Consider the following 15,701-nt stretch of genomic DNA (forward strand, 5'->3'; position numbering starts at 1 on the left):
AAAAATATAATCCTGAATAAAAATTAAATTAAGCTTTTTGAACCAATAAACTCTTGCCAGACAAAACAAATATGAAATTATATTAGTATTTTTATTGTTTGACAATATTCAAAAAACCTGAATTATATAAAAAGAAATTAATATATATAAATTTTAAAAAATCATAAATAGAAATACTTTATTAACTTTTGTAATAAATAAATGAAGTAAACTATACCAATAATGTTAATTCATCACTTACCGTTTTCTAAAAAATATATTTTATTTTATTAACAAATAGTGTCATATACGTAATAGAGAAAGTTTGACAAAAAATATATATATCTTTATTTATATTGAGTCTTTTTAAATTGAGAAAATTTAAAATTTAAAATAAATAAAGATCTAGAGCATCAATTTCTTAACTATAAAGGTTTAAGTATTTTTAATTACTAAATCCAAAATCATTAAAATCAAGTAGTTGTAACTGGTTCCGAGATAAAAATATAGCCCTCCTTAACTATAATAACTAACCATAAACTGTCAATTTGTAAATACCTACATGGAAACAAAAACAAAAATTTATAATTACCCGTATCTGGCAAAGAAAATGAAAATATTACTTTATTAAAATGGCTTCAATATTAATATTTAATGTAAAAGTAAAAAAGTAAGGACTTAATTTTCAATTCTCTAATCGAAGATCGAAAATGTTCCGTTTGTTGATTCTACTATAGAAACTAGGTCTCTTTCAACTGCCTCGTTGGCGAAGCCAACATATGTATATAGATTTAAGGCTGTATAACGCAAAAACCCGTGCCAGAGCATAAAAATTATTGTTTTTTTAATAAGTGTCTTAATGGCTTGCCAATACCGGGAATACTGTGGAGTTATGAACACTGAGACAATTGATCTTCTAATTTCGTTTAGTATTTAAGGGTCTGTTTCCATACATTTATAAATATAAAAAATATATATGTATATATAAAGCGTGCGTTACCTTTTTCTGGAATTAAAATTTTTTGTACAATTAATGGCAGCTTACTTTAGTCACATTGTTTTTAGATAAAGCGATTTTATTTATTTAGATTAAAAGTGATTAAATTAATGGGTTTTCAAATTATTTCCTGAATCTTTTATTTGCAATTTAGTTAATTTTTTATCTTAAAAGGACCTACATTATTTGCATAATAATTTTATTTACCCGGAGCTATAAAATGAAAAGAATAATCTATTTATATCATGTTGTTTTTCTAATTCTATAAAAATTTAGCAGAAATTATATATATAAATAAATATTTATTTCATGCTTAATATCTCGTTTTAAAATAAATGTAGATATTTATTTTACTTACACAAAACAGTCAAAAGTCGTACTTTTTCTTCGTAACCATCCCCATTATACATAAGCGCAAAGTAATCGCCAAAACCTTGCGGCGTATTGCCTTCAACTTCAATTTCTAATATAAGTTGACTAAAACAGTTCGAAATAATTTAATTATTAACTGATACGTTTTCTTTATTTTAAGTACGAACTCTGTCTCTTATTATAAATTTGTATACATACCGTTTTCCTTGTCTGTAAAAATTTATAAAAAGATTATTTATAATAATCATAATACATTGTATTGCTGTACGATCATGTGTAACTATAACCTCAAAAACGCATAATCATTACATTTCTTACTCTGCTAGTAGTCATATGTTTAAGTTGACACAAGAGACATAGCATCTTAGTTGATTAACTTTTCATTAGCATAAAGAGTCTATGAGCGAAGGTAACCAAAAAGTTGCTCATTTGTTTACGTCTGCCTTACTACGTCTGTAAATGAAAGATTGAAAATGAAAAATGAAAATGAAAAAATAGTTTATTCTTTATCAAGTTGTACATAGCAAATAAAGGTTGGGACCCTTTAGTGAGTATAATATAATACTCGTGACAGAAGGACCCGCTCTTCCATAACATACAATTCTGTCCATGTTCTTAAAAAGAATAAACAATATCTTACTATATACTAAAACTCACAATCAGTAGGTAAACTAACATTATATCAAAATGAATTTTACTTGTGTGTTTGTGTGTGTGTGTGTGTGTGTGTGTGTGTTAGTGTGTGTGTATGTGTGTATGTGTGTGTGTGTATGTGTAGGTGGGTGTATGTGTAGATTACAGTAGATTAGATTATGTTTTATGAAACAGAATTAATTCGGTGTCATCGTATGTTTTTGTTTTTAACCATTCAAATAATTTCTGTTTGACGTTAAAATATTGTTCGGGATATATGTTTAGAATTTTATTAATTTTATTATAAAGGTAGGCAGAACGTGTTACATATTGGTTGCTAGCAAAAGTAATCTTAGCACCATACGTTTCAGCAATTTTATGTTTTATTCTTCTGTTTAATGAACTGGATTTAATGAATTTTAATGATTTATGAGCTTTAAGAATGATACGTTGGATATACATTTGTCTGACAGTAAGTATCTGGCTCATTGAATATAGCGTGTCCGTTGAGAAGCGATATGGCTTGAAGTGGATAACTTTTAGCAAAAGCCTTTGCGCTCTCTCAACTTCAATGAACTTAGATTTAGCAGCTCCTCCCCATACAGGAATACAGTATTCCAATATTGACTGCGCCAAAGCTTTACATATTTTATGTAATAAGGCCCAAGAGGCTTTGTGGCGTAACATCTTAAATATCCAAATTAGTTTACGCAATCTACATCTTATAGCTTCTAGCTGTGCATCCCATGATAGTCTTTGATCTATTAACACACCAAGGTACTTGAAAGAGTTCACTCGTTTGATCATGAAGCAGTTATTACAATCCTCACATTTAATACTATTGGAAACATGAACTGTAATATTATAGTTACTGTCTGGCTGGGTTCGATTATAGATGGAAAAAGGCATGTAGTTTGTTTTGGTTGTGTTTAGAGACAGTAAATTTGACTTCAACCAATAGGAGACAGTGAAGAGACCTCTTTCTGGTGTATTTTTAACTTTAGTCCAACTAGTATGTGTAAAAACAATTGCGGTATCGTCTGCATAGGAAAATATTTTAGCATTGTTTATTTTTAAATTACAGAGATCATTAATGTATATTAGAAACAAGGTAGGTCCTAAGACACTACCTTGCGGTACGCCATAACTTATTTTTGAGGCACGACTAACAAACTGTCCAATTTTGACTTCTTGAGTTCGGTCGCTCAAGTAGTCCCTAAAAAGAGCCAGCGAGGTATCTCTGATTCCCAAATTTTCTAACTTTTTCACAAGAATGGGGACAGAGACCGTATCAAAGGCTTTTTTTAAATCAAGGAATACAGCCAAAGACCTTTTACCACTGTCAAGACTCTTAACAATGTGCGAGGTTAGAGCTTCAACAGCGTCCTCCGTGGATTTGCCCTGACGAAAACCATATTGAGAGTCTGACAAAAGCTTAAATTTATTTAAATAGTTTAATAATCTCACATTTATAATTTTTTCTATTACCTTTGATATTGACGGCAAAACGGAAATTGGACGATAGTTACTAACGTCATCTCTGTCACCACCCTTGTGAACGGGAGTTATGATAGATCGTTTAAGCAGGGACGGAAAGATTCCTTTTCTAAAGCAAAGGTTCGTTAGATGACAGATTATTGGAACAACCACTAATTTAGCTATTTTTAAAAATTTAGTTGGAATATTATCCCATCCAGGGGCACTATCTGTTTTAAGAGACATAAGTACATCATGTACTTCTTTACAGTCTGTATCAAGAAGTACAAAGGAGTTTAACTGACTTGTATGAGTATTGGAAAAAAATGAACCACTTGTTTGGACAATATCAGTGGCCAGTTTTTCACCTACGCTAGCAAAGTAGTCATTGATATAATTAATAGATTCAGTGGGAGAAGATCTTATGTTTAGTAATTCTGTATTATCTGATTTTGAGCAGTTCAAGTTAGTTATAGATTTAATGTTATACCAAAATTTTTTAGAGTTTTTAGATGATTTTTCCAACTGATCTCTGTCGTATTTTCGTTAAAATTGTTTGATAAGTTTATTGCAGAAATTACGATACCTTTTGTATGAGATTTTTAAAATTTCGTTAGATGGGTCTGATCTTAGCCTTTTTTGCATTCTATTTCTGTTTCGAATACATTTCAATATACCGGGAGTTATCCACGGCTTTATAACTCTTTTATTTTTAGGTACACGTATAGTTTTGGTGTTATCTTTCAAGGACTCAGCAATATTATGAATAAGCTTTTCAATTACAGTTATTGGGTTATCACAAAATAGTAATTCTGACAGATTTTTCTCCGCTAAACTAACAAGAGCCCCATCAAAATCTACAATAGTTTTTATGTTCATATGTGCTTTATGTTTAAATGTAAGTGAAGCCAAACAAAGAAATATCATATAATGGTCTGTGATGGTAGAGTTCAGGACTGCGATTTGGGCAGAATTTTTGTTTTTGTCTAATTTTAACATGAAGTGATCAAGACAATTGTTTTCCCTTGTTGTCTTACCACAAAACAAGTGGTTATCTATTGTTATCTGTCTGTTTGTATTAAATGTTTTGTTCAATTTGGTGTTCAAATGACATCTAACATAAAAGATGTTTTAGAGAAATGTTAAATTACTTGTCAGTATAATGTCTTTTACGATATTTGGATGTATCCAAAACGTAGATGCTGCCATCATTCGCCCGCACCATAATAGAACCGAACTGACATCGACTGCAACGCATCGGTATAGCAGTAGCGTTGGTTTTCTGGCCCAGATAGACTTCCATAGATCGCGCTTGGATCGAAATTGAACTTTGAGCTAGAAGTAAAATAATATTTAGCGTTAAAATAATAACCTTTTCAAGAGTCATAGCTTTGTATTTTAGATCATTTTTGTGTTCATTGGAAATTATTTAAACAATTAATAATCCGCCTTAGATCAATAATTTCTTCTTTAACTCATTTTATATTTATGTAACATAATATATAAATAATGTTGCATTTTTTTCCATGAATATTTTTTTTCCATTAATAATTTAGTTAATAGATTACGCACATCAAAAAATATATAAATTAAAAAACTTACTTAGATAAAACGCTTTAAGATAAAGGGGTGAATCTTTCCCAGCTTTCTTTATAGCTTCAACTTCATAATTGCCGTAATAGTCATTGGACCAATCCGAAAAATGTAATGTTAATTTCACAAATCGTCCACATTTGCTAATCTTTGCCGTGTATAATGATTGGTCTAAAGGAACCTAAAATTTTTCAATTATATGAAACAAGTGAAATAAGATCGTCACGTCAATAGCTTAAAATTTAAAGATTATTTAATTATACTCGTATTATAAGCTTCCTCCGAAACGCGTTGCATCTTCGGGTATAAGATTTATGCATATTGGTTTCGTATTTTTTTCAGTTAAGCATTACAAAAAAAAATGCCGCTTTATGTATTAGTAAAAATCATTTGTTTTAAATGTAAAACTTAATTAATATTATATTTTATATCAACTTGGAACATTCGTAAATCTATTACAATAAATCTGCTACATTGATTTTTTTTATTATTGAAATGTAATATTGTTAGTTATTTTTTATTAAATTTTAGACAAAAAACTAAAACATTTCAAGTATGTGCTACACTCCTTTTTTTATAGAATAGAAAGGCGGACGAGCATATGGGCCACCTGATGGTAAGTGGTCACCAACGCCCATAGACATTGGCATTGTAAGAAATGTTAACCATCGCTTACATCACCAATGCGCCACCAACATTGGGAACTAAGATGTTATGTCCCTTGTGCCTGTTATTACACTGGCTCATTCACCCTTCAAACCGGAACACAACAATACCAAGTACTGCTGTTTTGCGGTAGAATATCTGATGAGTGGGGTGGTACCTACTCAGACGAGCTTGCACAAAGCTCTACCACCAGTAAAATACCACCAATAAAAAACAGTCCTTTTTGTATAATACTTATATCTGTACATATGTTGTTATTATTATAAGTAGTTTTAGGAGCAGCGGTGGATACTATGCAGCATAATATGTTTTGTAATGTAATCGTCACTCCTTAGCTTTGGTTTAGTCACAAGAAATACTCAGCATCAGCTCAGGCCGACAGTTATGTATTCCTGTTTTATGAGGATAAGAGACGCATAAGGGTGAGAGAATAGAGAAGTACTTGCATTTGCACAAACACTTATGCTCTATCTTTCACTAATATATCTTGCACAGTTGATTGGTCTTTATTATTGGGAACTAAATAATGTAATCATACGAGAGGAAACGATATTTTAAAATCGTATTTTTTTTAATAGAAAAATATGTTACCCGTGTGTTAGCTGAATGAGTTTTTCTCTGCAATATAATAATTATTGAATTAATAAATAGTATGTATAGTCATATTTTGCACAAAAATAAAACATTTACTTAAATAAAATAATTCATAAATCGTGACATTTTTTTAATATTAGCTCCTTACATATGAAATTGGCGTTTTGTACGGGAGGAATATAAAGTCAATTTCTTTTTTGTAAAATATATTTAATTAATCAAAGTATGCACCATTGTTATCTATGCACTTTTGCCATCTCATAGGTAGTTCATTGATCCCTTTACTAAGAAAACCATGGGGGCGAGAATTAATAAAATGTTGGAAGGTGGTTTGGACTGCCGCATCAGAGTTGAATTTTTTTCTTTGTAAGAAGTTTTCCAAATTCCGGAAAAAATGGTAATCTGTTGGAACAAGGTCCGGGGCGTACGGTGGATGTTGCAGACAGTCCATTTGTAGCTCATCTAACTTAGTGGTTGTTTGTTGTGCAGTGTGTGATCTTGCGTTGTCGTGAAGCAGCAGTGGCCTAGAGCGATTGATCAATCTCGGTTGTTTAGCAGCTAGTTCTTCCTTCATGATTTGCTGTTGCTGACAATAGATATCTGTCGTAATCGTTTGGCCAGATTTTAGAAAGCTGTAGTGAACGACACCGGCGCTAGTCCACCAAACACACACAAGTAACTTTTTCTGAGTCAATTTTCGTTTAGGGCAGCATTTGGCTTGGCAGGGCCCCAGGGTTCAGCCATTGCGACGAGCGCTTCTTTCTGCGCGATTATCGTACAGTATGCGCTTTTCATCACAAGTAATGATTCGATTTCAAATCCCTTCAAATGAATTTATAAATTTGAATTTGTAATTCTTAACCAAAGAGGAGTTATTTCAGCTCAAAGTGGTCAGTACGACAAAGCGCTAATTTCATATGTAAGGACCTAATATTAAGAAAATGAACTTTATACAATGTAATACGAATATACAATCAGATTATTTATTAATGTAAGACAATTAATCTTTCGTTCGTTGAATCGTTATATTATTTTATGGAACGTGTTAAGAAAATGATACTCATATAAATAATAAGCAAGCAATAACTTACTGTTGCTCCTTTCTTGGTGAACACTACATCGTTGTATTTGTAGCCCTCGGGAATGACAACTTTTTTAGTACTACTTGTATAATTCTTAGACTTCTGCGAAACATATTCCTCGTTTCTGTCACCTTTTTGATAAATGTAATTAAATAAAACAAATGTATTTTTTATAACTAAAATATATTTTATTGTATGGATACATTATTAATTAATAATCAGGACAAATATATATTGGAAATGTAAAGATTTGAATAATAATAACACTTGACTGCGTTTATTAAGTGTCATAATAAATAAGTTATAAAATACTAGTTGTTGTCGCGGCTTCGCCCGCTTATTGGGTGTTAGAGTTAGGTTAGGTTAGGTTAGCCCCCCGGATCGAAAAGGTAGCGGGTGCCATGCACACACTGCTGCCTAATCTCAGGGGACCGAGGGAGAAAGTTCGCCGTCTCTATGCCGGTGTCGTGCGATCGATGGCCCTCTACGGGGCACCCGTTTGGTCTCACAGACTATCGGGCGTCCGCCGCTGCAGGACTAAGATCCAAAGTTCGCAGCGGAGAGTGGCCATCCGCATAGTGCGGGGATATCGCACGATATCCTACGAGGCGGCAGCCGTCCCAGCGCGCTTTCCCCCCTTGGATATTCTGGCGGATATGGATGTGAGGGTCTACCAACAGACCCGCATCCTCCGCCAGAACAGTGAAAGCGCGCCCACTTCGAGTGCGCTCGAGGCGTTGAAGCGGCAGGAACACCAAAGGGCTCTTGCGACGTGGCGCGACCGCCTCTGTGAAGAACGGTACACACGCAAACGCGTCATTGGAGCGATCCTGCCATCCTTCGAAGCCTAGATGAGATGAAAGCGACGAGTCACCTTCTGAATTACGCAGGTAATGACCAGTCACGGTTGTTTTGGAAAATACCTGTGTAAGATCGGACGCGAATCGACGGCGATGTGTCACCACTGTGGCGTGGATCGGGACACCGCTCAGCATACGTTGGAGGTGTGCCCCGCGTGGAGTGCGGAGAGGGAGATCCTAGTCCGTGAAGTCGGACAAGACCTGTCCCTGCGAGCAATCGTGTCGGCGATGCTTCGCAGGGAATCGGCGTGGAGGGCTGTAGCCTCCTTCTGTGAGACCGTCATGGTTCAGAAGGAGACGGTGGAGCAGGAACGGGAAAGGGCCGATCTTGCTCGGCGGAGACGACGACGGCGTCGTCTCGGCCCTCCCATAGCCCAGACGCCCGGGCTTAAAAGATAGGGCGTAACCCTGGGGCCGTGGATGCGTGAGGTGGGGGCCTATTTCAGACGGCCCCGTGGAGGACTAGCGAGGAGTGTGGAGGGGGGTCAAAATTCGCCCCCTGATGAGAGCTCCGCCGAGCCACGAGTGGAGCAAAGCACGGGAGAGGCCGCGGATGCGTTATATCAACTCGATCCCGCAGCCTCTCCGATCCGTGCTGAGGACGGCCATCGCAGTGGTTTTAGTGGGTAAGAATCCCACATAACCCGGTTCCACCCCCATAGGACCGGGGTACCTTTCTGAAGGTCTCCACTGCGAGAAAAAAAAAAAAAAACGTTTAGGTTAGCTTGTTATAACAAGTACATGACAAGTAGTCTATGTCCTTCTTTGGGATTTAAGCTTGCTTCATACAAAATTTCATCAAAATCTACTACGGCTTAGCCGTAAAAGTATATGTAACGGAGTTACTTTCGTATTTATAATATTAGTATAGATAATATCCAACTAAGTTTTTCAGATTTTCTTTTTAGTACACACAGGATTTCATGCTTTATTTACAATGTTTTCTTTTATGACAAGCAGGTTATTAAATAATGAAGCTCATTCAAAAACTCGGTAATACTTTTTAGATTCATTTCCACGACCTTTGGTTAAGATTCACTGGGTCACCCTGGCTCAAACTTTGGCTATCTTGACCTAGATCTATTAGTAAAAATATACTTACTTGGTATAGCTGATTGACAAAAAATTCAAAAAATCAATAAAAATAGTCATATGTAAAAAATATCTTTTAAAAATTTAATAACATGCTGTAAATATTTCCATAAAAATAGCGTTATATGTTATCATTGAAAACTTTTCATTGACGTTATTTAAATATTATTATTATATTAAAATTAAATTTATAAAATATTATTAATATTTGAAATTTTCAATTTAAATGTAATGCAAACAATTTTTCTGTCTCCATATTGTTTAAGTACACACAAAAACCTGAAGAACAAAATCGAATTGATAACATCCTTCCTTTTTATAGGTCGGATAAAAAGAATCAGTAATATATTCGGTATATAATAATTGTGATATTGATGTAATGAGTTTTTAAATAAAATAAATTTTAATAATGACAAAAGCCTAGAAGCTTATTAAGCAGAAATTAAAATATATACTTACGTGGTACAAATTCTAAAACAATAAAAAAATGTTCAAGTTAATGATAATCAATTTGTACGGCATTTTTTCTTTTTTTTATTTTATTTATAGAATATAAGAATAAAAATGACCGATGAAATAAATTAAATTACGTTAGTGTAATTACCATCACCTGCAATAAGAAATAAAAAAACATGAAACAAAAATATGATTATTCGACGACAAAATATTCTACATCAAAAATATACGTATTTATAAATTATAATATTAATTAATTAATATAAATAATTTTAAAATACATTTTTCTTTTATATTCGCCGGGAGGGCAAATGACTCTACTCCACCTGATGGTAAGTGGTAGTAGAGTCCAAACGCGACGACGGCCAGTACAGACAGGAAAAACGTTCTGCACTAGCCACCTTCGCCTTGCCGGCCCGCAAGATGCCTCTTCACGCCTCGTTTGAAGGATCCCGAGTTTTAAGAGGAGGGGAACACGTGAGCTGGTAAGGAATTCCATTTTTTGGAAGTGCGACATAGAAAGGAGTTGCCAAATTTCTTTGTGCGCAAAGGAATTTTTTTTTTTATATGCCCCGGGATGGCAAATGACTCTACTCCACCTGATGGTAAGTGGTAGTAGAGTCCAAACGCGACGACGGCCAGTACAGTCGGGAATAATGTTCTGTACTAGCCGTCCCCGCCTTGCCGGCCCGCAAGATGCCTCTTCACGCCTCGTTTGAAGGAACCCGGGTTGTAAGAGGAGGGGAACACGTGAGCTGGTAAGTAATTCCATTTTTTGGTAGTGCGACAAAGAAAGGAGTTGCCAAATTTCTTTGTGCGAGATGGAATTGATGTCACAGTTAGGCGGTGACATCGAGAACTAGCTCGCGTGGACTGAAGAAGGAAGGGGGAAGCAGGAATTAGAGAGAATAATTCCTCAGAGCACTCGCCGTGATAGAGTCGATAGAAAGCGCTCAGCGCTGCTATATCTCGACGCAATTGTAAAGGTTCGAGGGTGTTTGTGACCTTTACGTCGCCAATAATGCGGATCGCACGTCGCTGCAACCGATCCAAGGCCTCCAGTAGGTACTTAGCGGAGCCATCCCAAAGGTGCGACCAATATTCCACGCAAGACCGTACCTGTGTTTTGTACAGCAGGCACAGTTGTTGTGGCGTGAAAAAACGCCGCACCTTGTTCAGAACTCCGAGTTTCCGTGAAGCTGTTTTTATAAGCCTCCAGCCTCGATGTAATCCCTTAGACTAAGGTCGCAGCGAACGTCAATCCCCAGCATGGTGATTTTGCTTTATATCACCAGCGGAGTACCACAGAGGGAGGGAAGAGGGGAAAATGTTGACTTTTTCGCTGTGAGAGCGCATACCTGTGTTTTCTTGGCATTAAACTCAACAAGATTATCAGAGTCCCATTTGGCGATGAGCTCTAATGTCCTATCGAGAATATTTTACATAAAAAAAACAATTAAAAGTATATTCCAATATTATTATACTACATACTTAATTTTTTATACATCTATAATAATAATTAATATTTATGCTCTTTTTTATATTTTATAATAAAATAGGCTAAATATTATTTATGTAGCTTAAACACATATTATTAAAACATTTGAATAATTTCACAGCGTAGAAAAAATAAACTTACGTTCATATTCTAAAACAAAAACAAATATTAATAATTATGATTGTTTTTTATGATGAGTGTAATGTATATACGAGTATTTATGTTTATTTATTAAATTACCGTCATGATCTGAAATAAAATAAAAATGTTATTATGTTTATTATTATAAATGTGTTTTTTAAGAATATAAGACACATTGGTAATAATTTACATTTCTATATGTGAAATTAATAAAAAAAATATTAATTTTAATAAAATAACGACTTACCTTCAACTGTGAAAAAATAACGGTACACACATTTTTAAAAAGCCTTATAAGATTACATAAGAGGTGTAATATAAAAACTTACCAAAGTTATCTGTAACCAATTTCAGTAAATTTAGTTTAGAATGTATGTGAATTAAATCAGAAATCCAATAGGTACATTAAGCTTTCTAAAGTTACGTCTGGGTCTAGCTGAGATGACCTAGTATAGATAAAGGACCTGGAGTTTAGCCGAAGATCGGGGGTACAAATTAGTGTAAGCACAACCGGCTTTATGGGCTTTAGTTCGGCGATGAAGTAAAACATGTCTGTGGCCGATTAAATTCTGTCAGATCAACCCGCACTGGAGAAGCATGGCGGTATAACTACAAACATCCTTAATTGGAGCGAAGGCCTTTATCGAGCAGTGAGTCATTTACAGTCTGTAATTTAGTCCAAACATTTACGAGTATGTGAGGTACCTATTAACTTGCGTAACAAAACAGTTTTATGTAAATGTAAACTATTTTTGTGGCTGTTAAATCAAAGAAATAAATATATAGTCATTATTCGAAATTCAAATTGTTTTAATAGAAGAACATAGCAATTGTGAAAATATAAGTGTCTGATAATCTATTTACAATATAAACTCCGAATATGACTTCCCCTATTTCTTCACAATACACAATAAATACTTACGCCACAATTCACTAGCTAGCATCGCTTGATCTGGTGAAGGTAGACTGAAAATGTATCCAATTTGGCAAGGATTCCAATGATCGCAAACTTCTTTATCTGGATCCAATTCCGTGACGAATTTATAAGTCTATAAATAAATTGGTGCAATAAAATACTTTAACCTAATATATATATCTAAATAAGATTTTTCGTAATCGACTGGAATCATTAACACTGTAAATAATTTTAGTTAACTCACTCGTTTAACTTCGTTTAGTTTTGCTAAATGGATTTTGATACACTAGATTTAGTGAGAAGTGAGAATTCATCTTGATCAAATAACATGACCAAAACCTATCGAGCGACTCAGCAAATTGAAGGTAAAAAACTTGAGTTGTCAAAGAGATGATGTCTATAATTTACAACAAAAACCATTGACAAACTAACATAACACTTGTATGTAAACATGTAAATGGATTTTGATACACTAGATTTAGTGAGAAGTGAGAATTCATCTTGATCAAACAACATGACCAAAATCTATCGAGCAACTCAGCAAATTGAAGGTAAAAAACTTGAGTTGTCAAAGAGATGATGTCTATAATTTACAACAAAAACTATTGACAAACTACATAACACTTGTATGTAAACATCTATCAGCGTAATCAGAAAACTCTTTGAGTGAATTTATTACGGGTTAACTAGAAAAAAATTGCTTACTCTATCCGGATAGTAGCGATAATGAACAACGACGTCATCTGTTGCTTCTAACGCACATCGACTGGTGGTATAATTAAGGGATGTTCTCTCAATAGGTGCACAACCAATTACAGTAGACCCGTTACGGGGTAAGTCCGGACCTTCTATTTTATGACCTGGAAAAAAATCCAACTAGTCTTAATACTGCCATGTAAATCTATAATAATATAATAATGAAGATTTTTTTTTTGCTTGTAATCAATAAGCTCTGAAACTGCTGAACCGATTTTAATAAATCTTCTTATATTTTATCTTATATTTTATCTTAGTAGTAATAAGAAGCAAGCATAAAAAAAAACATGAATAAAAATCGAAAGGGTGGTTAACTTAAAATACACTTACGATTACAGAAGAAGTATTTATTCTCAGCCACATATAGCTCTTTATCCTCAGCACTAAGGCAGGAATCATACATAATTTGCGTCGGCTCAATCTCATCTTCGCACATTATTAAGCCAGAACCATCTGGCTCTTTGGGCAACAGGTTAGTGGGACACCGGTAAAGTAATCCTAAGACCAAGATTATTGAATACTATTATTTTATATATATGATAATTTATATATTACTATTTAATGTAAAGCTTTGTGCAAGTCTGTCTATGTCGGTACCACTCATTCATCATATTATATTTTACCGTCAAAAAGTAATACTCAGTATTTCTGAGTTCCGTTTTGTAGGTTGAGTGAGCCCGTGTAATACCAGGCACAAGAAATATAAATAACGTTTTAAAATGATTTTTGGTAATCATCAGAATTTATTTCCACCTTTAAACTATTGTTTAGTTTACTGACCTTTTCTTATTATGAGGGGAGGTTTACTCCTCATCTCTGCGATAGTGACACCCTTTTCTCCGTTTTGTATAGCTGTCATAATTCTTTTATAGAGAGTCGTACGTCTTTCTTGTTCTGCTATTATATACGGCAAGAGCTCTTCTGATAATACGTCAACTTTTTTCTTCGCTTCTGCATTCATCTGTCAATTTAATCTTACTTATGTCTAGTTTCTGAAACGCTAATAAAAGCAGCTAAATATATGACGCTCATTGATCGCCTGTTGAGTCGTTAACTGTCATAAAGGTCAACTAGCTTAACCTGACTTTGACCAGCGTTTCAGAAACTTCAGGTTATATATATTTTTATTAGCAATTGCAATAACCTTATTAGAAACTGCTTCATTTATATTGCAAGTTAGAATTGTGTACCAAGATTTTTTTTCACTCAGTAATATAGCATAAATTATAAATAAATTAAAAACGTTATCCTTATAGCATAATTTAAAAACGTTCTAATTTGTTAAGCAACTCCTCATTCGCATCAGGTAGTAAACGTTAGCATAGTCCAGAATATGAAAGAGATACTCATATAGCTCATATCGCTCAAGCTAATAATGTAAATTATAAAAAAGTTACAAATAAAAACTTACTCTATCGGCATCCTTATTAAACTTGATTCCTGTTCCATCCTTTAAAAAAATTAAAATGTGTTACATTTTTATTTTGGCATTCCAGTTTGTTGTCAAACAATACTTACGACAGCTTGTCTTCTCACTATATTTGCCAAATATCTCCCCCGTCTTGTCGCTGGTAACAAAACACTACCAGGTTGTACTTCATCTCCCGTCTAAAATTAACAAAAACACGCCTAGACCAGCTACTTTATAACCTCGTATTTTTTACTATGTTATATTTAAATTTAATATGTAACAAAATTGATAAACTATTTTTTGGTAAAAAATTTAAATGGTATAGAATATCAATGCTGTATTGCTAGAAATTTAAGCCATTATTTACCAATATTTAGAGTTATCTTTTCATTAATTTAAAGTATTTTTATTAATCAGGTAAAAGATGAGAATTCATAAAATATTTTTTTTATAAAGAGACTTGTATAGTCTCTCTTTGGTTATTTTACTCCTTTATCCAGGGTACTGAATTATTTTGATGAGAAGGTTATGTCATTGAACTAGTTTAATTATAAATATTATATGTAAAATATATGTATGACGTATGTACACGTATATAGTTTTAGGCTATATTTCATGTTTGCATAGTAGGCAGAGTAGTAATAAAGCGAAGAATAAGTAATACTTCTTAGAGGAATAGTATTATATTAGATAGACTTATAAAATGTAGGACATACATAAGTCACTATTACTGTGTCATTGAAAATAAATTTTAATTCTTACTAACAGGTTGATAGCCGCAAGATGAGAAAGAAATAAAGAATAAAATTAAAACACAAATCAAATTCACACTCATGCCGTATAGCAAAAATACTCTGGTACAGTAAGTTAAGGTATTTGATTAGGAAGTACAAAACGCTTAATCATTAAAGCAATTTAGTCGTTAAAAAAATATTGTTTTAGTTTTATAACTATTTTAATAGACCTCGGAGAGTAATAAGAATTTAAACAATACTAAAATATTTTACTAATTGGCAAGTTTTTACTCACAGAATTCTTGTTTTGATTTGATTTTTGATAGTTTTAACTGTTTCATTACGCATTAATGATTCTGATTAGGGAGGGCTATATTGTGCTTGATGTATATTATAAATATATATATTATGAATATATATAGTGATACAGTCGATTGAAAGCGCT

At 33.5% G+C, this 15,701-nt stretch overlaps 1 protein-coding gene across 1 annotated transcript; it reads right to left on the reverse strand.

Annotated features, from left to right (window-relative positions):
- Window positions 1-1,326: 1,326 nt before the first annotated feature.
- Window positions 1,327-15,436, reverse strand: LOC126769752 (uncharacterized). The gene is made up of 14 exons (XM_050488670.1): window positions 15,289-15,436; window positions 14,630-14,719; window positions 14,523-14,561; window positions 13,892-14,072; window positions 13,442-13,609; window positions 13,061-13,215; window positions 12,362-12,488; window positions 11,687-11,692; window positions 7,402-7,523; window positions 6,308-6,334; window positions 5,060-5,231; window positions 4,609-4,792; window positions 1,547-1,558; window positions 1,327-1,453 (listed from the first exon to the last, which is right to left on the reverse strand). The coding sequence occupies exons 1-14, from the start codon at window positions 15,355-15,357 to the stop codon at window positions 1,327-1,329; spliced, it is 1,479 nt and encodes a 492-aa protein (XP_050344627.1). The 5' UTR covers window positions 15,358-15,436.
- Window positions 15,437-15,701: the final 265 nt, after the last annotated feature.

The sequence above is a fragment of the Nymphalis io genome, chromosome 7 (genome assembly GCF_905147045.1).
Source record: "Nymphalis io chromosome 7, ilAglIoxx1.1, whole genome shotgun sequence".
Classification (NCBI taxonomy): domain Eukaryota; kingdom Metazoa; phylum Arthropoda; class Insecta; order Lepidoptera; family Nymphalidae; genus Nymphalis; species Nymphalis io.

Coding starts and splice junctions, on each gene's coding strand:
- LOC126769752 (XM_050488670.1), bottom strand. CDS start 15,357: ATGAGTGTGAATTTGATTTGTGTTTTAATTTTATTCTTTATTTCTTTC. Junction 13,216..13,441: donor TAAATACTTCTTCTGTAATC/GTAAGTGTATTT, acceptor ATTTTTTTCCAG/GTCATAAAATAGAAGGTCCG. Junction 12,489..13,060: donor ATCGCTACTATCCGGATAGA/GTAAGCAATTTT, acceptor ATTTATTTATAG/ACTTATAAATTCGTCACGGA.